Raw genomic sequence first — 23,675 nt, 5'->3', positions numbered from 1 at the left:
CGGTGCTGCAATATATTACTTCATACTTGGTTGCTACAGGAGCGGTCATTAATTGAGCTGAAGCCACCTTGTAGTTTTACACAGCTCTCTCTTTTTTTTTTAGTAGTGGTCTATAACCATTCACGGTTCTTTCACTCACTTCATTGGTCCTGAAGAAGCGCCAGGGATCTTTCTGACCATTTGTAGGGTGTGAAACATGTCGACCGAGAGTTACTGAGGCACATCATTGCTCTATCAGTAACACTCAACCTACAGGTTTTTTAGCCTGGCAGGGAAACCCACACATTAAACTTAGCTTCTTTTTTGTATCCCTTAGCTAGTTTTAACATTCACTCACTCATTAATCTTTTCGAACCCTTTATTTCACACCCTCACTCATCATATGCCATTACCAATAAAAGATCTCCGCTAAAGCGACCCTTCGGGGGACCCGTAGGGCATTGCAGCGCTGGCCAAACGAAGAGCAACGCTCAATGATGAAGCATGACATCCCTCGGGATGTGTGAGGGCATCATGAGACAAGACTTGTGCTTGCCTCTAGTCTATGGGGTTTAGACCTAGGTTTTTTTCCCCGTTACCTCCTCTCTTCTCTCTTTTTATGTGGATAACTATTGTGCCCATATTTGGAACAGTTACCCCCCGTTTGGTCTGAGATTATTACATGGAACACAGGTACTGAACCACAACACGCTCCTAGTCCCCCCCTCTTTTTTGATACGACAAATTATCACTTCCTAGACACATTATCATAGCTTTGTCACTTCTTGCAACTATAGTGTACTTTATAGTGGACTTTATATTACTACTTCACACATCCTGAGTCAGCCCAGTGACCTGCCAGCGGTAACGGTGGCTGCACTGGAAGTAAGGAAAGTGCCATTTTAGAGAGCATTTAGGTAATGAGCTGTTCATCAGCCCCCAGTGATAAAAAACATACAGAAAGATCATTAGGTTTTCCTGCACGCTAACAACTAAGTTGATGTTTTACAATATAGCGAAATGTAAACCATTTTTTTGCAAATAATAATGTGTTGTGTCTGTGGACATTCTTTGAATTCCATCTTGGAGGTTTTGGTGCAAAAAACAAACTAAACAGCATATTTAAGGAACTTCCTGAATTCAGGGCAACATATGCTCCAATAATAAACTCAAGAGTTAAGCTAATCCATCCACAGTATGGAATAAAAACGGTTACTCTTACACTGCGAGGCCAGTGGTGTTTCTGAGGGAGCATGAGACACATGGAAGGCACAGCTGCCCTTTTGTATGTTTTGTTTCTTTAATGTTTAAAGAAATCCAATGGATGGACAATGGTAAGAGAAAAAAAAAACGATGTATGAAAACATTTCCAAAGGTCATATTGGTAAGAGCCCTCTTTCTAAAATAAGCAGTACTTAATCGGTGATGTGGAGATTTACCAACCCGATGTAGGTAAAGAGGTGATGGATCCCTATACACCATAGACCCACTGGTGTGGCTCTTTCTGTGATTGTTTAAAGTTGATTTAGCTGCTACAGTGTAAATGGTGCACAACACATAAATGTCATATAATGCTCCTTGGATTTTTTGTGATCGAACCCAGTCTAGTTTTAAACAAGGGGAACTTAGCAAATCAAAAAGATATTAGGAGGGTAGGTGAAAAAGAGCAATACAATTATAACTGAAACTGTTTCTAGCCAACATAACATGCAAGTGCAAAGCACGTCAAGCATAATTTCATGGTGTATTGTACGCCTCACAGTATACTTACGATTGGGAAGAACTCATCGAGTGACCACACATTAAATCCTACTCTGCATCCCAAACATGGGAAGCTACTAACATTTCCCAGCTCAAATTCAACTTACAAGGCAAACATTTTGATATGCATTTCCTTAATCAAACAGGTCAAACATTAGTTTGAGTTGCTCTGATAGGATATCATTTCATCTTGCAAAATTTGACAGGACACCTATCAAACATTTTTAATAAGGACGTCTCCCTGTTTATGTAAGCATTTAACAGCTACCGGCAGCCCACACTCACATTACAATTTTTGCAAGATCACAAATAAGAATCAAAACACAATCAAAGGGGCCAGTGAGGAGAAACATTAATAAAGAGAGAATGCTAAAGTACTTCAATTTCCTTTGATCATTTAACTTCATTGTTGTTTCCCTTGTACACTAAAATTGAAAATCAGAAGTTAGGGTCTGGTATAATGCAGGTTACCATTAAACTCAGAATTCCTAAAGTCTCTGACCCGCATGTTTAGTGTCTTGAACGTTAACTTCCAGTTGAACAGGTTTAAATCAAAAACGGTACTTACAATGATAATAGTACTACAGCAATAAGTGACCATTCAGGTGTTCGGTGGATTATGTTCTTATTTGTTAATCTGAAAACAAAACAAAAACACACATTATTTAAATAAAAAAAAAAAACACTTTCAAAACAAACCATGTAATACATAAGCAAAACCTAATTTGTGATAATAAGATCTGACTTACTGACGTGTATGACACAGCCCATACAAAGTACACTAGATCAGGTTCTAGGAGTCTCAGTTTCTTTACTTGGATAGAATACCAAGCCATCAGCCTTAGACATTCTTGAGAAACTCTATGCAGAGCGAATGCGGACCATTCATTACATGGGTAATAGTAGCACCTATTATTTAGACTGTTTAGTAACAGCAGAAATAAAGCAGGAACCTCTATATAAAAATGCATTATTTTATAAAGGGCAGAAATTAACCGAAGTAATTGATATATGGGGTTAGTTAATAATGATCCGTGTGGTTGGATGAATGAATGAAATGTAACTTATAAAGAGCAGCTGCTGCTTCATAAAACATGTCCAGGCACTAAAGGAACATAAGAGTAAGAACAGAATCTACAAGCCCAGAAAAGGTCTTCAAATGAGCCTTAAACTGTCACTTTGGCCTACCGTAACTTATAAAGCGCAGATGCTAGTTCAAATATTTTCAATTTATTGCTGAAATTTGTGTCACTATCGTTTGCCTTAGAGATGTTACTGTTTCTTTGTGTTAGAAATGGGATGTTTGGAAAGCTAGGGCATGTGCCAAAGCCAGGCAGAAACCACCACTCTAGTAAGGATAAGGGAGTTACACTCCTAAATTAACCCCTGCTCACCCCCTTGGTAGCTTGGCACGAGCAGTCAGGCTTTTCTTAGAGGCAGTGTGTAAAGAATTTGCACATTACCAACAGTAATACAGTGTAAGCATTACAAAAGGACACCACACCAGTTTAGAAAAATATCCAATATTTGTATATACTTAAGACCAAAAACGATAAAACAAATCCACAATACAGTACTTAAAAATCTTCAGTTATCAAAATATGCTTGAAAAACAGTTCCTTGATGACGATAGCTCCGTCCAGGGCCCTCACAGGGCTATGAACAAACAAATCCAAACATTTCTGGCTGACCGCGGCGTCGCGGGCCAGCTACTGTGTCTGGAAGACCCACAAACAGTACCTTTTAGAAATGCAGGGCATCAGCGACCTCTCGTTGAGCTTCCGAAAGCAGGGCGTCTGCAGGCGTCGTTTCCAGAGGTCGGTGCAGGAGTCGTTGGGGCCTTCGAAGTCACACGCTTTGCAGATCTGTTGGAGTCAGGAGCGCTGGCGTGGATAGGCGTCGGGTGCTGCGGTGTGAAGTGCAGTGGTGCGGCGTGCGGTGCCCTCAGGTCGCAGTGCGAGTAGCGGCTCGGTGGCGGCATCAGATGGTGGCGTCGGTGAGACCAAGGTTGCGGTGCGAGGTGAATGCGGTGATTGTCATGGTGCTGGCAGGTCACGGTGTAAGCAGTGGCATCGTCATTGCTGAAGCGCTGTCGTCGGCTGATGAACTGGAGTAGATGGTGTCGGTAGGCCAAAGCTGCGGTTCAAGATGAGGGTGGTGCATCGTGTAACTTTATGAGCGGTGCCCTCGAACCACGGTGCAAGCAGCGGCGTAGATTTCGGCGTGGAGCGTCGTCGTCAGGGATACCAAGGCGTCGTCGTGAAGTGAGGCGGTGCGGAGGGCGGTGCCCAGAGGTCGCACTGCGAGCAGCGGCTCGATGGCGGCGTCAGTAGGCGTCATCGGTGAGATCAGGGTCGCGGTGCAGTGGTGTCCTCTGCGGTGCCTTCAGTACACGGAGTCAGCAGCGCCATCATAGATGGCGTTGGGTTGCTTTATCTCCTGTTGCAGCACAAAACACACAGTCCCCAGTGCTGAGGGCAGAAGAGCTTGAAGTCTTTGCTATTCCTGAGACTTCATGAACGGGGGCAAACTCTACCTCAAGCCCGTGGAGAAACTCACAAAAGTAGATTGCAGAAAGTTCAGTCTAGTCCTTTCGCTGCCCAAAACAGAAGCAGCCACTGCAGGCCAACACAGCAAAGCACACAGCAAAGTGGTAGTTCCTCCTCACAGCTTTTCCGGCTCTTCTTCATGGCAGTCTTCTTGGTCCAAAAGAGTTCTAACGTTCAGGGGTCTGGGCCCCAGTATTTATATCCCAAAATCCTTTGATCTCTTAGGCAGAGAGTGTCTGTGCCCAGCAAGAACCAGTTCTGCCTTCTCTGGTGTGAGTTCCTGGCAGGAGGTGGAGATGGCATGGTCAGAGGCAATCCAGGCCCTTTGAGGTGCAAGGAAATCTACTTCCCCAATTTCAGCCCAGGTCTATTCAGCCCTTTCCTGACCCAACTAGACAATCTGGAGCCACTCCTACTCCCCAGCCTTCTGTCATCTAAAACCCAGACAGGCAATCCACATTCCAGCAGAGGCACACGGGATGACTGAGCAAAAAAATACCTACTTTCTAAAAGTGCTATTTTCAAACACTGAATGTAAAAATCACCTTCACTAAAAGATGCATCCTTAGATTCTGAATTCAGGCATACTAAACTTTATTTTCCGACCTAATTACACAGGCCAATTATGTTTCTAAGATGTTATAAACAAACTCCCCATTCTATCCTATGGGGAACAGGTAGCCTTACAATAGCAAAAAACGAAATTGGCCGTAATTCGCTATCAGGACATGCCACACACAGCAGGGCATGTCCTACCTTTCACATACACTGCACCCAGCCCACAGGGGAACATTGGGCCTACCTTAGGGGTGGTTGACATGTAAGAAAAGGGAAGGTGAGGGACTGGCAACTGTTGCACTGGGCAAGTCGACATGGCAGTTACAAACTGCATGCAGACTGCACAATGGCGGGTCTGAGTTACGCTTTCAGGGCTACTAATGTGGGTGGCACAATCAGTGCTGCAGGTCCACTAGTAGCATTTGATTCACAGGCCCTGGCACACTCGGTGCACTTTACTAGGGACAAACAAGTAAATCAAATATCCAATCATGGAAACACCAATCCATAACACCATTTACCACAGGAGCACTTGCACTTTACCACTGATCAGCAGTGAGAAAAGTGCACAGAAACACTGCACCAGCAAAAACAGAGTCAAAACCGGGAGGTCAGAAAGCAAAAACTCAGAGGAAATACGACAAAAGATGCCAAGTCTAAACACATGTCCCCTCCAGGTGAAAGTAGGGAGAACTACCCACCCTCATGAGAGTTCTCTTCACTAAGGCGGAAGAACCTGGACAGACCATCTGCATTGGCGTGTTCTGTGCCAGGATGGTGTTCCACCGTAAAGTCCATTCCCTGTAGGGAGATGGACCACCTCAGCAGTTTTGGATTCTCACCCCTCATTTGCATCAACCATCTGAGGGGCCTGTGGTCTGTCTGAACCCAGAAGTGAGTCCCAAACAGGTATGGCCTCAGCTTCTTCAGTGCCCAGACCACAGCGAAAGCTTCCCTTTCTATGGCACTCCACCTCTGTTCCCTGGGGAGTAGCCTCCAGCTAAGGAAGACTACAGGCTGGTCTTGGCCTTCTTCGTTCGGTTGTGAGAGCACAGCTCCCACTCCATGCTATGAAGCGTCAGTCTGCACGACGAATTCCTTGGAGAAGTCGGGAGCCTTGAGCACAGGTGCCGTGCACATGGCGGTCTTCAGGGCATCAAAAGCCTTCTGGCAGGACTCACTCCAGATCACCTTTTTGGGCTGCTTCTGGGAAGTCAGCTCTGTTAAGGGGGCAACAATGGTGCCATACTCCTTAACAAACCTCCTGTAGTACCTGGTGAGTCCTAAGAAGGCCCTCACCTCTGTCTGGGTCTTGGGGGGCTCCCAAGCCAGAAAAGGTGTCAATCTTGGGTTGTAGGGGCGCCACCTGGCCGCTTCCTACATGGTGTCCCAAGTACACCATTGAACCCTGCCCGATCTGGCACTTACTGACCTTGATCGTGAGGCCTGCCCTCTGCAGCGCCTTCAACACTTCCCCGAGGTGCTGCAAGTGTTCTTCCCAGCTGGAACTGAACACTGCAATGTCATCCAGGTAGGAGGCACTGAAATCCTCCAGCCCAGCCAACACCTGGTTGACCAACCTCTGATAGGTGGCAAGGGCTTTCTTCAAACCAAAGGGCATCTCCCGGACCTGGTAATATCCTTCTAGGGTTGAAAATGCTAACCTCTCCTCGGCCCTATCTGTTAAGGTAATCTGCCAGTACCAGACGTTAAATCAAACGTGCTGAGGAACTTGGAAGCTCCCAACCGATCAAAGAGCTCACCAGCTCTGGGGATGGGGTGTGCATCAGTCCTGGTGACGACATTGAGCCCACGGTAGTCCACACAAAACCGCAGTTCTGGAGTGGCACCGGGTGCAGCAGCCTTTGGGACCAAGACCACTGGGCTGGCCCAAGGACTGTTTGAAGGCTCGATCACCCCTAACGCCAACATCTTAGAGACCTCCTCTTTAATGCTGGCCTTGACCCGGTCAGTCAACCTGTAAATCTTGTGCTTCACAGGAGGGCTGTCACCGGTGTCCACGCCATGGGTACACCAGTGAGTAACACCTTGAGTCAGGGAGAACAGTGAGGCAAACTGTCCCAACAACTGGTGACAGTAGCTCTGCTGCTCTGGAGTCAGTGTAGGGGAGAGGATCACGCCTTCCACTGACCCATCGTGCTCCTTGGCAGACAGGAGGTCAGGGAGAGGTTCACTCTCCTCTTCCACCAGTTCACCTGTCGCCAAGAGCATGCTCACTTCAGACCTCTCGAAGTGGGGTTTGAGCCGGTTCACGTGGAGGACCCTCAAAGGGTTCCTGGGAGCCAGCAAATCCTCCAGGTAGGTAACATCACTTTTGCGCTCCACCACCTCAAACTGCCCAGTCTACCGGTCCTGCAAGGCACAAGGTTCCACTGGGGCCATGAACCACACTTTTTGCCCCGGTTGAAATTCAACCAGAGTGACATTCTGGTCATACCACTTCTTCATTTCTTCCTGGCTTCCTTCCAGGTTCACCTGAGCAAGTTTCCTGAAGCAAGCAGTTTGGTTTCTGAAGGCCAGCATGTAAACACGTCCTGGGGAGTTTTCCTGGGAGCTGCCTCCCAGCCTTCCTTCACTAAACTCAGAGGTCCTCCCACAGGGTGACCATACAGAAGCTCAAAGGGACTGAACCCAAGAGACTTCTGTGGTACCTCCCTGTATGCAAAGAGAAGGCACGGCAAGAGGACGTCCCACTTACGCCTCATGGGTTCTGTTAGACCCTTAATCATGCACTTCAAGGTCTGGTTGAATCTCTCCACCAGACCGTTACCTTGTGGGTGGGTAAGGGGTGTTGAACTTGCAGGTTACCCCACACTACTTCCACAGGGATGCCATATACTTGGATATGAAATTGGTCCCCCTGTCAGAAACCACCTCTCTGGGGAACCCCACTCAGAAAAAGATCCCCATCAACGCCCAGCCCACCACTGGCACCGTTGTTGTCCTGAGAGGGATAGCCTCCGGGTACCGGGTGGCATGGTCCACCAAGACCAGGATGTACCTGTGGCCTATGGCTGTCTTGGGATTCAGTGGCCCCACAATGTCCACCCTACCCTTTCAAAGGGCGTTCCAACCACTGGAAAAGGTTGGAGAGGAGCTTTGACCTTACTCCCACTCAAGTTTGGCAAGACCTGCAATGTCCATCGGACTGCCTTCGCATTTGGGGCCAGAAGAAGTGGGTGACAAGCCTGTCAAAGGTCCTGTCCCAAATGTCCTGCCAAAGACCCGTCATGAGCCAGACCCAGTAGGAAGGTCCTGAAGCGCTGGGGTACCACCAGCACACGGGCTAACCCAGGCTCAGCAACCTTCTGCTCACTGTACAGGAGATCGTTCTCCCAGTAGATCCAATGTGATCCGGACTGATCACAAGCTGCCTGGTCTGCAGTCTGCCGCCACAGACCCTCCAGAGAAGGGCACTCCTTCTGCTCCTTGCAGAATTCCTCCCTGGTGGGACCCCCTTCTTGCTACCAATGGGTGAGCTCAGAGATGTCCCCTAGTTCAGCTACCTGCTCCCCTGTAGGCACTGGGGTGTCCCCCTCAAGGTCCGCCTCCTCCCGGTCTGTAGGAACTTCAGGGGCCGGTTTCCCACACCCCTTGCCCTTTCTCTTGGCAGGGACTTGGGCCCCTGTTTCAGGCTCCAAGTCCTCTTGATCACCCTCTAGGCCGCCATTGACCGAGTGGACACGAATGCCCACTCTGGCAAACCCAAGCATCTCCAAGTGAGACCTGAGCTCAACATCCTTCCATACGGACTGCTCCAGGTCGTTACCTAGCAGACAATCTACTAGCATGGAAGGGCTCACAACCACCCTCAAGGGACCTGAGACCCCCACCCCACTTGAAGGGAACCTGCGCCACCAGACACTGGCGCTCTGAACGGTCCACCACAATTACTTGGTGGAAAGCCCCTGGGACTATCTGCTTCTCAGAGACCAGGTGACACCAGACTGAGGTCACGCTGACTCCATTATCTCTGAGAGCCTCTACCCTTTTCCCATTGATGGTCACCCAGGTGCTGTATTTCTTTGTGTTAGGGGGCACCGGGTTTTCTGGGACCATCTCACTGTCCCCTAGTGAGACAAGGGTCATTTCTGCGGGGTCCCAACCCTCCTGTGGGTACTCCTCCTCCCCAAGCGCTACACTATCCAACAGCTTGGACTGCCCACCGGTGAGTGGCTGTGCCCCCTTTGGGCACATGGGGGCCCCCTTCATGTGACCAATCTGGTCACATGCAAAACACTTGCGAGGGCCGGTCTCAGCAGGCTTTCCTGACAAGACCCCTTGTTTCTTATCTCCGGAGGGATAGAGACCTTTACCCTGGTTGTTAGTTTGGGGCCCTTTAGAGAACTCCTGTGCTTTACCCTTGTCCCCCCCACTTTTCTGCTGGGGACCCTGCCCACCTTTGGCTGAGTCTCCCCCAAATGCTTTCTTGTGGACCCTGGTACTCACCCAGCCGTCTGCCTCCATAGCAACCTTCCTGGGGTCAGTCTGCTTACTATCAACTAGGTGCTGGCGCAGATCTGCAAAACATAGACTAGACAAGTGCTCCCACGCAATCAAATTGTAGAGCCCCTGAAAATCTGTCACATTACTGCCCTTCATCCAGCCATCCAGTGACCGGCAAAACACATCCAAACATTCCAACCAAGTGTTGGCATCAGACTTCTTACTGAACCTGAACTGATCCCTGTACTTTTCAGGAATAAGACCATACATACTTAGTGAGAAGGGCGTCCTTCATGTCGGGATAGGTGAGGTGATATCCCTTACCAAAGCTATTAAAGTATCCCGGGCTTCTTCCGGAAAGAGAGGCCACAATCCTGTTCCCCAATTCTCCTCAGGGACCCCATTCATGTGTATCGCTGCCTCATAACCCTGAAACCACCTTTATATGTCATCCCCCTTCTTGAATTCCTTGCCTACATTCTTAGGGATGTGTACAAATTTGTCTGCCTGTCTTGACGAATTGCTGCCACCATCTGAGCTGGGCCTATTTCTCAGCTCCAGCTCCTTAAGACTTCACTCATGATCTAAGATCATCTTCTTTTCCTCCATGGTTATTCTTTTGTCTTCCCTCTCACTTTCCATCCTGAGTTTCTCCACCTCGAACTTCCTTGCTTCCCGCCTGTCCTCCAGCTCCTTTGGGGACAGGCCACTACTGTCTGACCTGGAGGGTTCTTCCCCTCCCAAAAGCACATCCACCCTTGGAATAGGCTCCTCCACCTCTCCACTGAGATCACCAGACTGCTCGCTGGCATGTCTGGCTGCTACCCAGGCCCTCAGCGCCTTTTGTAGCTCCTCCTTCCTCGTGGGGCCTCTGACTTGGACTTTTAGGTTTTTACAAATTGATTTCAATTCCCTAACATTCTAGGATTCCAACCTATCCACCTCAAAGGCAATTTCCAGGGATGCAACAGATGACGCTCTTGATTCAGGCATGATGAAGTAGCGAGTTCACTCATGCGAGTAACAAGGAGCGAGTTCAAACTGGCAAGATCAAAAATAGGCCAAAAAGAAAAAGAACCAGTATGGTGCACGTAATGGTCTGCGATATGGTAGTAGTGCACACCAATCACTGTAAGTCAAGTGCAAACGCAAGTCCTATCCTCACCGCTGACAACCAATTTTAGAAATGGGATTTTTGGTAGGCTAGGGCATGTGCCAAAGCCAGGCAGATACCACCATTCTAGTCAGGATAAGGGAGTTACACTCCTAAAATAACCCCTGTTCACCCCCTTGGTAGCTTGGCATGAGCAGTCAGGCTTATTTTAGAGGCAGTGTGTAAAGCATTTGCACATAACCAACAGTAATACAGTGCAAGCACTACAAAAGGACACAACACCAATATTTTTATATACTTAAGACCAAAAACGATAAAAAAATCCACAATACACTACTTAACAATCTTCAGTTATCTAAATATGCTTGAAAAACAGTTCCTTGATGTCGGTAACTCCATCCAGGGATATCACAGCATCGTGAAAAAACAAATCCAAACAGTTCTGGCTGACCGCGGCGTCTCGGGCTAGCTACGGTGTCGGGAAGACCGGCAAACAGTACCTTTTAGAAATGCAGGGTGTCGGCGACCTCTCGTTGAGCTTCTGAAAGCACGGCGTCCGCAGGCGTCAGTTCCGGCGGTTGGTGCAGGAGTCGTCAGGGCCCTCGAAGTCACACGTGTTGCAGATAGATCTCCTCTCTGTTGAAGTCAGGAGCGCTGGTGTCGGCAGGCGTCGGGTACTGCGGTGCGAAGTGCAGCGGTGCGGTGTGCTGTGCCGTCAGGTCGCGGTGCGAGCAGCGGCTCGGTGGCGGCATCAGATGGCAGCGTCGGCGAGACCAGGGTCGCGGTGCAAGGTGAATGTGGTGCTCGTCGCAGTGCTGGCAGGTCACAGTGCAAGCAGCGGCGGCGTCGTTGCTGAAGCGCTGTGGTCGGCTGCCAAACTGGAGTCGATGGCGTCAGTAGGCCAAGGTTGCGGTGCGGGATGAGGGCGGTGCATCGTGTAACTTTACGAGCGGTGCCCTCAAACCACGGTGTAAGCAGTGGCGTAGATTTCGGCGTAGAGCGTCGTCGTCAGGGATACCAAGGCGTCGTCGTGAAGCGAGGCGGTGCGGAGTGCAGTGCCCACAGGTCGCGGTGTGAGCAGCAGCTCGGTGGTGGTGTCAGCAGGCAGCGTCGGTGAGACCAGGGTCGCGGTGCGGCATTGCCGTGGTGCCCTCTGTGGTGCCTTCAGGACACGGAGTCGGCAGCGGCATCGTAGATGGTGTTGGGTTACTTTTTCTCCTGTTGCAGCTTAAAACACACAGTCCCCAGTGTTGAGGGCAGAAGAGCTTGAAGTCTTTGCTGTTCCTGAGACTTCTTGAACAGGGGGCAAGCTCTACCTCAAGCCCTTGGAGAAACTCACAAAATAAGATTGCAGAAAGTTCAGTCCAGTCCTTTCGCTGCCCAAGACAGAAGCAGCCACTGCAGGCCAACACAGCAAAGCACAAGGCAAAGTGGTAGTTCCTCCTCACCGCTTCTCCGGCTCTTCTTCTTGGCAGCCTTCTTGGTCCAAAACAGTTCTAAAGTTCAGGGGTCTGGGCCCCTGTATTTATATCCCAAAATCCTTTGATCTCTTAGGCAGAGAGTGTCTGTGCCCAGCAAGAACCAGTTCTGCCTTCTCTGGTGTGACTTCCTGGCAGGAGGTGGAGACTGCATGGTCAGAGGCAAACCAGGCCCTTTGAGGTGCAAGGAAATCTCCTCCCCCTTCCCCAATTGCAGCCCAGGTCTATTCAGCCCTTTCCTGACCCACCTAGACTATCTATAGCCACTCCTGCTCCCCAGCCTTCTGTCATCTAAAACCCAGACAGGCAATCCACATTCCAGCAGAGGCACACGGGATGACTGAGCAAAAAATACCTACTTTCTAAAAGTGGTATTTTCAAACACCGAATTTAAAAATCACCTTCACTAAAAGATGCATCTTTAGATTCTGAGTTCAGGCATACCAAACTTTATTTTCCTACCTAATTCCCCGGGCCAGTTATGTTTATAAGAAGGTTATAAACAAACTCCCCATTCTGTCCTATGGGGAACAGGTAGCCTTGCAATAGCGAAAAACGAAATTGCCCGTAATTCGCTATCAGGACATGCCACACACACCAGGGCATGTCCTACCTTTCACATACACTGCACCCTGCCCACAGGGGAACCGTGGGCCTACCTTAGGGGTGGTTGACATGTAAGAAAATGAAAGGTGAGGGACTGGCAAGTGTGCGCACTGGCCAAGTGGACATGGCAGTTACTAACTGCGCGCAGACTAATGGCGGGTCTGAGTTACCTTTTCAGGGCTGCTCACGTGGGTGGCACAATCAGTGCTGCAGGCCCACTCGTAGCATTTGATTAACAGGCCCTGGCACACTCAGTGGACTTTACTAGGGACTAACAAGTAAATCAAAAATATCCAAGGAAACACCAATCCATAACACCATTTACCACAGGAGCACTTGCACTTTACCACTGATCAGCAGAGAGAAAAGTGCGCAGAAACACTACGCCAGCAAAAACGTGAGGTCAGAAAGCAAAAACTTAGGGTAAACACGCCAAAGGATGCCAAGTCTAACACTTTGTGAAACCTATTTTTTTTAAATATGAAAAGCTTCAATCAGAAAGCAATCTGCATTAAAAATACGTGTAACAATTGATTATAGCCCAGTTTGTGCTTGCAACTGCCCCTATTTATTCTGAAATGAAAGTGCTCACACAGAACATTTTCAAAGCAGGCACATCACCCATTATCTAAAATACATATATTGCAATATATCTGCTTTGTCTCCTTTTAATATCTCTAGGGAACAAAGCTTTCCTATTTGCGTTTAAATGTGGCAAAGAGAAGACTGCAAACAACTTAACGGAGTCCACACTTGTGCTCTAATGGAATCAGAGATGTACCTTGTCAACACACTTGGAGAAGAAAAAGGCAGAAAACAGGCTCAAAGGGCTATACATAAGTAAAGGGAATACTCGGCCAGCCAATCGTTATTAGATTTATGGAGCAACTAATTTACCAGCATACATATTTAAGAGTTGTTTAATGCCCCGTCTTTGAGGCTTTCTTAGTAACTTTAACTACAAATGTGCGTTCTTAACACAAGATGGGTGACCGCTATTATAAAAGCAAGGCCATTTTGCTTTAGTCATTGGCTCATGCTTTTCTTGCAGCAGTTTTCGGACCACTGGTTTAACAAAGATCTTAAATACATTTGAAATAAATCCACGTTTAATCAGAGTGACGTTCTTTTTATCAAACATTTACGGAAAAGAAAGTCCTACAGCCCATGTTCCTACCGAGCTTAAACTTAAATGTAGTTCAATTTCATTTTTTTTTTTTAGAATTTCAGATTTTATTGAACAAACCATAAATAATACAATGAGCTCATAAATAATACAATAATAACCAAATTCAAGGAGTATGCAAGAATAGTTTGAAAGGAAAAATACCAAAAATAAAATATTACATCCACAGCAGGAATAAGAAATTATAAGAGACAAGTAAATTCATCACCTCCAAAATTTGTAAAGACTATTATCTAAATGACATAGTGCAACATCGAATTTGAGATGGGGGCCTGCCTGTTGCTTTGGTTCCCCCACACTCGCCGCACGAGGGTTACTAGCAAGTTCTGTGACTTAGGGTTGATTATGGCCAAGAGGGAGCTCACCATGCGCTGGAAGTCAAGGGCGGGGCCTAGCTTTCTGAGGTGGAGGACAGCGTTCGCGAAATAGGCAGGCGCGGAGGGCACACTTCGCTTGCAATTAGCGCATAGGAGGAACGACGAAAAGGCGTTAGCGACGGCCCGTGCATGGGAGTCACTGGTGGTTGAACTTCAGGGGCTGATGTCAGAAAACATAGGAGAGGGGAGCATACCCGACCGACAGGAGGAAGCGATAAGCGGGGAGTAGGAAGGGGGTCATGGTGGTGGGTGGACACATTCAACACGGCTGAACCCGGGGGAACGCCCGAGCTGATAGAGATAGGTTTGAACACCCCTACATGCGTCATGGTAATGGGGGGGCTCTCTCCAGGGGGGGGGGACAGGAAGACGGGGGCACACTGACATGGGTCGCGGGAGGGAGTGGGAGGGGGGAGCCCACGCGGGAAGTGTAACTTTCCCACTGCATAACTGGCTGAAATGTCGTATGTACTACTCTCCGGTGAGTTGCTGGTGCTCTTGTGGGAATTGTATTGGGATGTTGGTAAGAAAACAATAAAAACATGTTTAAACATCTAAATGACGTAGTGCTAGACACAACAAATAATTTGTAGGGTCACAGGAAACATAATAACTGGCTGACAAACCGGGAGCGAGCCCTGGTTCAAGCTTCCCTCGTGAACACCACTCCCAAGTCACTGATTTTGGAATGCCAGCATGTTGGATATTAATCGGTAGTGCCTAAATCCCCCAGTGCTAGAATATTCTGACAGCACCATCGTATACGGACCAGAGTACATGGGAACACACAGAGACAGCATTGTTGCGACATAGAAGCAAACTCCCAGTCCTCTCTGTGATGGCACATTGTAACTGCATACAGCAGAGCCAGTGCTATTACCAGCAGGAAGTAAGAAAGCAAGGACACGGCCTGTTTTTTTTAAATTTTTCCCGATATCATCAGGGAGAGCATTGAACTATCAAAGGAGCAAGTTTTTGAACAAAATCAAGGGAAAGCAGCCAGGATATCTCAACTAGTGAAGGACTCCCTGTGACCAACTAAACGCATATGAGGAGAAACTGATTATTCAGGATACTCTTCGAAAAGGGATAAACACCTCTAAATATTTATTTAGATCCTCGAAATTAAGAGGGAGAGGGACGTGGCGCTGGGCACCGAGACTTGCATGAGGCCGATGACTGCCCCACCCCTAGAATTGGATAACTGCACTGGAGTCGCTCATCACGGCCGAATTGCCCCAGCCATAACCAGGTGTCAGTTCCTTTGTGGACCTGTGGAGCGGTGGCCTACGACCCATTCGCAGTAGTGCACGGGCCTGTGACGCTGCGATTCGAGTAATCCCCAAATACTGGCTGAATCGTGGTAGCCGGGCCTATTGGGATAGACTGTGGGACGATACTTGCTGGGAGGAGAAGGTCATGTTAGATCACCCAAAGTAAGCACTGCTGGCGATACCCTGTTGTTATATATCCTGACCTGGTGCAGTCTGCCACACCACACACTTCTCCATTCGCGGTCCCCCTGGCTGGGACGCAGCTGACCTACGGCTGGCCACACATCGGCGTTCGCCACACCTGTTATGCTCTGCCTCCCACGACTGCAACACCAAGTTGGGAAGCAGTGGGATTCGTCTGGCTACTCCCACGCCGAGGAGATTGCAGTGAAACCACGGACAGTACCGGTGAGGCGCATCTGCCCGGTCTAATCCCTCTTAGGCCTTGATTGACGCAGATGGTGGGTGCGGACCCCAGAGGCTGCTTCAGAGGCACCTGGGAAGTGCTACGTCCAGCTTAGCATTCACTACCCCCTACCCCATGTCAAGGGAAGGCCGAACAAAGGTTGGCAACGGGGGTGCGGCAGCCCCTCATCCACAGACTCTGGCAGATAAGATGGCGGGGGCGGAGACAGCAGACCCCATGACGCATAAGTTCGACGCGGTGTTGGCGGCAGTTGAGAAGCTTGGAGAGACGATGAATCAAATTCGCACCTCCGTAGAAGGTAAAATAGATAAAGTGGCACTTGAGCTCACGCTGCTACATGCAGACCATCGGAAACTTACAGATCATATTGCAGCCACTGAAGAGGAAATTGCGGAGGTCTCACCGTGGGTGTCCATGGCTGAGAAAAACATTTGTGATCTATTGAACCGAGTGGAATTCCTGGAAGACAGAGCTGAGGATGCTGAAGGCAGGGCCCACCGCAATATTGTATGCGTCGTGGGCCTTTCGGAGGGAGTGGAAGGAAGAAATGCATTGACTTACGCAGAAGATTGGATCCGATCGCTGCTGCCAGGAGAGGCCCTATCCCCACACTTTGTTGTCGAGAGAGCACACAGGGCACCTGCCAAGCCCCCACCCCCGGGCTCGAACCCAAGACCACTTTTAATCCAATTATTGAACTACAGAGACAGATGCCTTTCTCCAAGAAACTTGAAAACTGCAGAAAATACAAGTAGACAACCATAAAGTCATGATTTTCCCAGACTACACTTTCCAAGTCCAGAAACAGCGGCATCCTTATCTTGCGGTGAAGAGGCGCCTGCAACAGTGTAATCTCAAGTACTCTTTGCTGTTTCCCGCGAAACTGAGGGTCATCGCAAATGGTAGGACCCACTTTTTCACCACCCCAGAGAGTGCAGAGGAATGGCTGGAAGCTTACGGTTCGTCACAAACCGGGCGGAAAGAGCAGATGCCAGAGGCTTCTCTACGACGACGCCGAAGAAGATGAAGAAAATCGCAATACCTGGCTTCTCAGACCTCTGGCCCAACACCAGATTTGATACTGAGCGGTCAACTTGAAGCGGTACGAGCTGTGGCGAACATCTGCGGATCACCGGAAGAAGAATCCAATTCAGACTCTGATCGACAAGGGCCGCCCAGTGACGAACTCTCAGACAACTTTCCTGTTTCACAAGGCTCTTGTGTGTTGCCACATGTTACACCGCAGACTTCTGATAAACAATTGATATACACATACTCAAGCAATGTTATCTCTCCTCTCCTTCATTGACCAAGCGATACACGGTTTCATCGGACACGCAAGTATAAAAGTATCTGTATGCTGTAATATTTGTACATGGTAGTCGAGATGATGTCGCTTTTGCACGGCAGGTACCGGAACGGTTGACATGCTCTCTCTGTTGGCCCATTACTACATAGGAATATTACATATAACCATCAGGTAGCGGCCCTGTTTTACAAGTGTCTAGCCAGAGACAGGTTTAGCCGCTAATAACGGTCCCCTCCTTTTCTTTAGCTAGCTCCTGTGTTGCTGTGCACAATAGGCTCCCCCAGACGTTAGTTGTGTGCTATTGTATTACAAGTTTTGGCGATTGCTTGTCGCAGAATTGCTCTCATGGTATGTTCTATTGTGAATTGTTTTTATGTTTATTATGCCATCATTTTTCGACAAGGGTATGATTGCGGTAAAGTCAGTTTGCGCAGGGAAACACACTTTAGAATGGCCTCTACATGCCCACTGCCAGCCTCTCCCACCCCTTGGTAGGATGGGATTTGCACCCCTGACACTTACTGGCTATGGCGCCCATCAAGATAGGAACCTGGAATGTGCGAGGTATCCATAGTCCGGCACGCCGCTACCTCATATATTTCTATTTAAAACATCATCACATACAAATAGCACTCCTTCAGGAGACACATCAACCTCAAGTAGAAGTTACACGCCTCCATAGACATTGGAGGGGGCAACTGTATGTGACGGGCTACTCTGCATATGCACAAGGAGTTCTAGTTTGGGTGAGGCCGGGTACTCCGTTTCAGGTGGTGGACACAATGGTGGATGGGGAGAGCAGATATATTATAGTTAAGGGTGTACTGGACGGTAAGCCGGTAGTATTGGTATCACTTTATGCACCCAACACTGAGCAGGCAGCCTGGTGGCGAACGATCTCCTACCATGTATTTCCGAATCCTCCTATATGGGACGCACGCACTCTGACCATAATCCACATGTGATGGAGTTACAGTGGGAGATCGAGCTGCCTCCGATTCCAGTGTGGCGCCTCCAGCCGGATGTTCTCTTTGACGTGCCTTTCCGAGATTTATTGGCCACCACAGTGGCACAATATTTTGAAGAAAATGCGGGCACAGCCACGTCGCTATTGGTGGAATGGAATGCCCTTAAAGTGGTCGTTAGGGGGCACTGTTTGGGGACACAGGCGGGTATGCGTGCGCAATTGGAAAAGGAACTTACCATTTTAGAACGGAGACTGGCCATTAGTGAGTAAGCAGCCATAGCTGGCACCCAGGGGCGGTTGGATCTGCACAGAGAGGAACATGCGCGACTGCTAGAGCGGCTGAGATGTCTCAACTACGCCGCCCACTCGGCACAGCCTCACCACATGGGTGACAAAGCAGGCAATTTGCTTACATGGCTCATCCGCCAAAATGAGTCATCAGCGCCAATAGCATCGGTGAGGATGGCAAACGGGGGAATCGCATATACGAAGAGAGATATCCATGGTGCGTTTGTAACGCATTATCAAGATCTGTATGAATCACACTCGCGAGTTACGCCCCTAGAGCTACAGATTTACCTGGAGGGCCTAGATCTTCCAAGGCCTACACGCACCCGAAGTGAAGAACTAAACGCCCCTCTTCAATCAGAGGAAGTTCGGGACAGGCTCATGGGAAGTCGCCAGGACCAGATGGTCTACCGACTGAATTTTACAAGGCATACACTCACATCTTAGTGCCGCAGTTACTAAAAGTGTACGAAACCGCGCTCGATGACTCTACTCTTACCACCACACAGAACGAGGCCCTGCTGGTATCCCTCCTTAAACCTGATAAAAACCCCGATCTCCTGGGGTCCTATCGCCCACAGGCACTCCTTAACACAGACTATAAAATCTTTGCATCGCTACTAGCTAAGCGTCTTTCATCCTTAGTGAAACTGCTGGTACACCCTGACCAGAACGGTTTTGTTTCTGCCCGATGCACTTCTCTTAATATCCGTAGGTTCTTTAGAGTACAGCAATACGCAATACATAGTTGGCCCCGATCGGGTTGCTTGGTTCTGGACTTGGAGAAGGACTTCGATTCTTTGGAATGGCCTCATCTAGCAGCAGTTTTGGGCAAATATGAACTGGGAGAGCACTAATTAAATCTGCCTATTGTAACAACGTCCCACTGTTCAGGGTTGCACTGGGGGATTAATCTCGGACCCCATTAGAGTAAGGCGAGGGACGCGTCAGGGCTGCCCCTTGTCCCCGTTGTTGTATTCTCTAGCTATGGAGCCCTTAGCGATGCTGCTCCGGAGTGAAGGGGAGGGGTGGGATATACAGCTGGGAGATGGGCTACACGACGTTTCCCTATATGCGGATGATTTGCTGTTATACCTCCGGGATGTCACTGCGATTCCGACGTCCATTACGGACATACTTAGAACCTTTGAGGAGAAGTCAGGACTCCAGGTCAATTGGGCTAAATCGGGGATCTATCCATTCAGTAACGATATAACAGAGGACGCTGTAGTTCTAAATGGCTCGCCCCTCACGTGGTATCCCACTACCTTCAGATATCTCGGTATCTTTATATACCAGATGCCTGACGACTTATTTGAGGACTATCTGGTGAGAGCAATCTCGGCTATACGAGCTCAAATGCAATTTTGGAAAACACTTCCACTGAATGTCATGAGCTGCATCACCCTGCTGAAAATGATCGTACTTCCCAAATTGCTATATTTCTCAAATCTCCCACTTTATATCCCACCTAGGACTTTCCGAGAGCTGGAACGGTTATTCCGGGACTTAATATGGAATAAGGGAAGGCCACGAGTTGCTTTGTGGAAGATGTATGCTCCTACTAGTCAGGGTGGGCTGGCTGTCCCCAATATGGAACTGTATTATTTAGCTGCCCAGCTCCAATGGATGACGAAATGGCTAGACGGCAGGTGTCTGGAGGACACAGCGACTACGCACCAGCCCTGGACCCACTCTCAAATTTGTCATCTGTTCCACCCCTTTGCCAAACTTCCACGACCACCACAACTACACTTGGGATTGACACATAAATGTTACAAGAAGAGTTTATACCTAACCCGCGTGACCCTTCCATATGCCCCGATTTTGCCACTGATGGGGACACCAAGGGGAAGACTGGGTACATCAGACACAGTCCTGGCATGCTGCGGGATTGGACACTTTGTGCGATCTATATAGAGACGGCGTATTACTGATGTTCAAGACAATGGCCGAAGACGCTGAGTTGCCGGCTGGCCAATTCCTTCTATATACCTCCCTTCTGAAGGCTTTGTCAGCCGCCTGGGGGGATCTAACAGCTGAGCCACCGACACATCTACTATTACAATACCTACATGTAATGGGGGCGGGATCACATGTGGTGCATTGGCTGGTGGAGGCGCTTCTTGCACATACATTGAAGCCGATGCAACGACTCCGAGTCAGATGGGAGGCAGATAGAGGCCAGCCTTGGACCGATATGGGATGGGACGCTATATTGAGGGTCTCTAGGAACATACCGAGGAACTCTAGGTTCAAACTTATACAAACATTCATTATACAGAGGGCATACTTTTCACCTGACCGGGTAAACAGATATTTTCATACCGCCACCTTTGCATGCCCGTGCTGCCAGCAGCCAGAAGCAGACTTGCTTCATATGCTATGGGCTTGTGCATCTCTTCAGCATTATTGGCAGGAGGTGGTCACGATCCTTGCCTTATGTACAAACACGCACCTGCCGTTGTCATGGGAAATTTGCCTTCTAGGGCTTTATGCCAGATCCCAAAAAAATACGGTTACCTCGAGATTCCGAGATTTAGGTTTAATCCCTGCAAAACGACTGATAACCAAGAAATGGAAGCATGCGGATCCACCAGAGGTAGTTAGTTGGAAACGTTCACTCACAACAAGCGGAGAGTACGGCATTACACAGAGAGGAGACAGCGGGGCTTCGCAAATATCCTCTTGCGCAAGGCTGGGGCCACACTACTCACTGCCCTTCAGCACAGTGATACAGTGGGGGAGATAATACTCCATCTGCTGATCTGTAATAGACACATTAGTGACTCGCCGCTCGGCTGAGAGGAGCAGATACACTTTGGAGCGCATAGAATAGAAAATGTATATGCCCCTTGGTCCGTTGTGGGCGGTTACCCGTGCCCTATTTGTCTTCAGGTATAGGGGTGCCCTCTGCTGTTTTGTAATTGTATTTAGATATGCGCACTGATTCAACTCCCGGCTAGACGAGCCACTAGGTGGCAATGTATTGAAAATACACCTTCATACCCAGTCATCTACGACTGACCCTATTTATAATCCACGGATGGCAGTTTTTATATTATAAGTTTCAGTTTTGTTTCCACGTTATAGAAAATATGTCTTATTGGTATCCTTCAGTGGTTTCCTCTTTTATTTTGTCATGATGTGATTCTTTTCCTGCAGTAAAGTGATGATTATGTCCGAAAGACAGATTTTGTATGCTCGGACCACATATATATCGGATATTGTTATGTTGGCTCCTGTCGGACGTGTCATAAGCACGATGTAAATGGATATCTACCATTTATAAATCATGATGTAGCAACACATGTGAGCAATGGCACACAGGTACCTCAAAACACATATGGCACAAATACTTGTAATCTAGAATAGTACACTAGCAATAATATCACACTGTTGAAATATGCACTGCTATTCTTTATATATGTTTCATAATTATGTTGTAAACATTTGGATATTTTGTATAAAATCGTGATGCCAGTCATGATAAAATCAGAAAATACCAATAAAGATATTTAAACAAAAAAAAAATGAAAATAATTAGAATGCATGTAACCAAACAAGAGACCATTAAAAAGAAGAGGGAATACATCAGAGAAAATGAGTAACAACTTCGAACCTCCAAATGCAATCAAACATAATACAGTAGTCTCTTTAGGTAACATAGTAATCACAAGTGACGGAGGTACATAGACTGTAGCTAATTTTGAAATTAAGGAAATAAGGGAGAAAGTTAATCTTGGAGAGGGATCTTCTAAGGGGGAAAGTGTCAGAACTATGAGAGGAGATGCTGATGAGAAAATAGTATCAAACTTTCTGTCTGCGAACAGAAATGAGGCAATGACAATAACCGTCAGAGACAAGGGGGCATGACCCTAAAGCTAGTCAGTCAAGTAACACTGGTTACAAACATGCTGCTGGTAGCTCCACAGTTACAGCAGTAGAGTATACCCAATTATTACTCATTCACTGGAGAGTATGTTGTATAATTTAAAAGCGGAAGCAAAGAATAGTTTCAGGATCCCCGAAGGAAATCGGAGGGATATACAGGAAGACTGTAATGTATTGGAAAAGAGGTTCAATTATTTGGAGAGCAGAATAAAAAGTATCACAGGGCGCAATGAAGGAAATTAAACAGGTCGTAGAACAAAAAATTTGAGTGAAATCAAACAAATCAAGATTCAAGGAAAATCAGGCGAGGAGAAACAATTTAAGACTACTAAAAGTCCCAGAAGGGTCAGAGGGTACTGGTATAAAAAGCTATCTGATAGCCCTCCTTCAAGAATCCTTTCCTTATGGGAAGGGATATGGAAAAGGTGGTCATCAACAAAACAGTACAGAGGGTTCATCGCAACTCCTTTCAGAGAGAATCTCAAGAAAATGTTAATAAATTACCAAACTTATGCAATCAAAGAGGAAATCTTAGAGGGTCACATTAAAGTCTACAAAGTTAAAGGCTAGAGGTATTTCCTTCACTATTAGATCAGGTATCTGCCTGCCGTGTTACAGAGGAAATACAATGGGATCAGGGAAAAAGAATGTAGCAGCTGTAACAATTAGGCGCCAAGGTACAGATCCTATCTCCAGCAATGTTGATAATAATGTGGGCAAATAAAATGTACAATTTACGGCAAGTAGAGGAGTGCAGAAAATTATGGGATAAATTTCAGTCGCTAAAGTCATTTTGGTGCCAAACAGCCAACTTATTGGATTTTAAGGAACCTTTAATTATAGGCAGTGATTTCAATACTCTATTAAATAATGTATTGGGCAGATGTACAACTCCTTTTATTATAAACACTCCTGAAACTCGTCGATACCTATCAAGTCTAAATGAGAAGTTATGTTTAATTGATGTATGGAGCGATACGATGGAGGCCAAAAGACTATACACAGATCATTCGAAGGAATGTAGGCATTACTCTAAATTAGTTCTTTTCCTTTTGAATAAAACCGCCCTAAGACAAGTCAAAGGAGAGAGATATGTACACACCAATTCTCTGACCTTGCTTATGTCTAAAATAAAACTAAATGTCCCTTGTCTACTATAATGAAGAGGTTATTGCGCTAGTTAAAAGCAAGACAACAGGAGTCTTTGAATTTAATAAAAGATCCACTACTTGAGGGTTATATGGAATGCATATAAAGTGCATTTAAGGGTAGATTATAACAGAAGCTTGAGAAACTAAGGAAGGACAGCTAGAAGAGAATATTGATGTGGACCTCTATTATGCTGCCTAAACATGTTGATTAGTTAAGAATTAAAAATATACCAGCAATTCAGACAAACAGTGCTCTATCATCAAGAGAATCAAGTTCTAGTGCATTGGCA

At 47.5% G+C, this 23,675-nt stretch overlaps 1 protein-coding gene across 3 annotated transcripts in view; it reads right to left on the bottom strand.

The window, feature by feature from the left end:
* The window catches only part of RPAP2 (RNA polymerase II associated protein 2), a 583,455-nt gene that overhangs the window by 204,026 nt on the left and 355,754 nt on the right, over window positions 1-23,675 (bottom strand). For all 3 annotated transcript variants that reach the window (XM_085602183.1, XM_085602184.1, XM_085602185.1), the window contains exon 11: window positions 2,309-2,377. In XM_085602183.1, the coding sequence (XP_085458309.1) occupies window positions 2,309-2,377 (69 nt within the window). The remainder of the gene's footprint in view (window positions 1-2,308; window positions 2,378-23,675) is intronic.

This window comes from Triturus cristatus, chromosome 4_2, assembly GCF_964204655.1.
Source record: "Triturus cristatus chromosome 4_2, aTriCri1.1, whole genome shotgun sequence".
NCBI classification, from domain to species: domain Eukaryota; kingdom Metazoa; phylum Chordata; class Amphibia; order Caudata; family Salamandridae; genus Triturus; species Triturus cristatus.
Note: the sequence above shows the minus strand (reverse complement) of the source record. Positions and strands in the feature narration are given on the sequence as shown.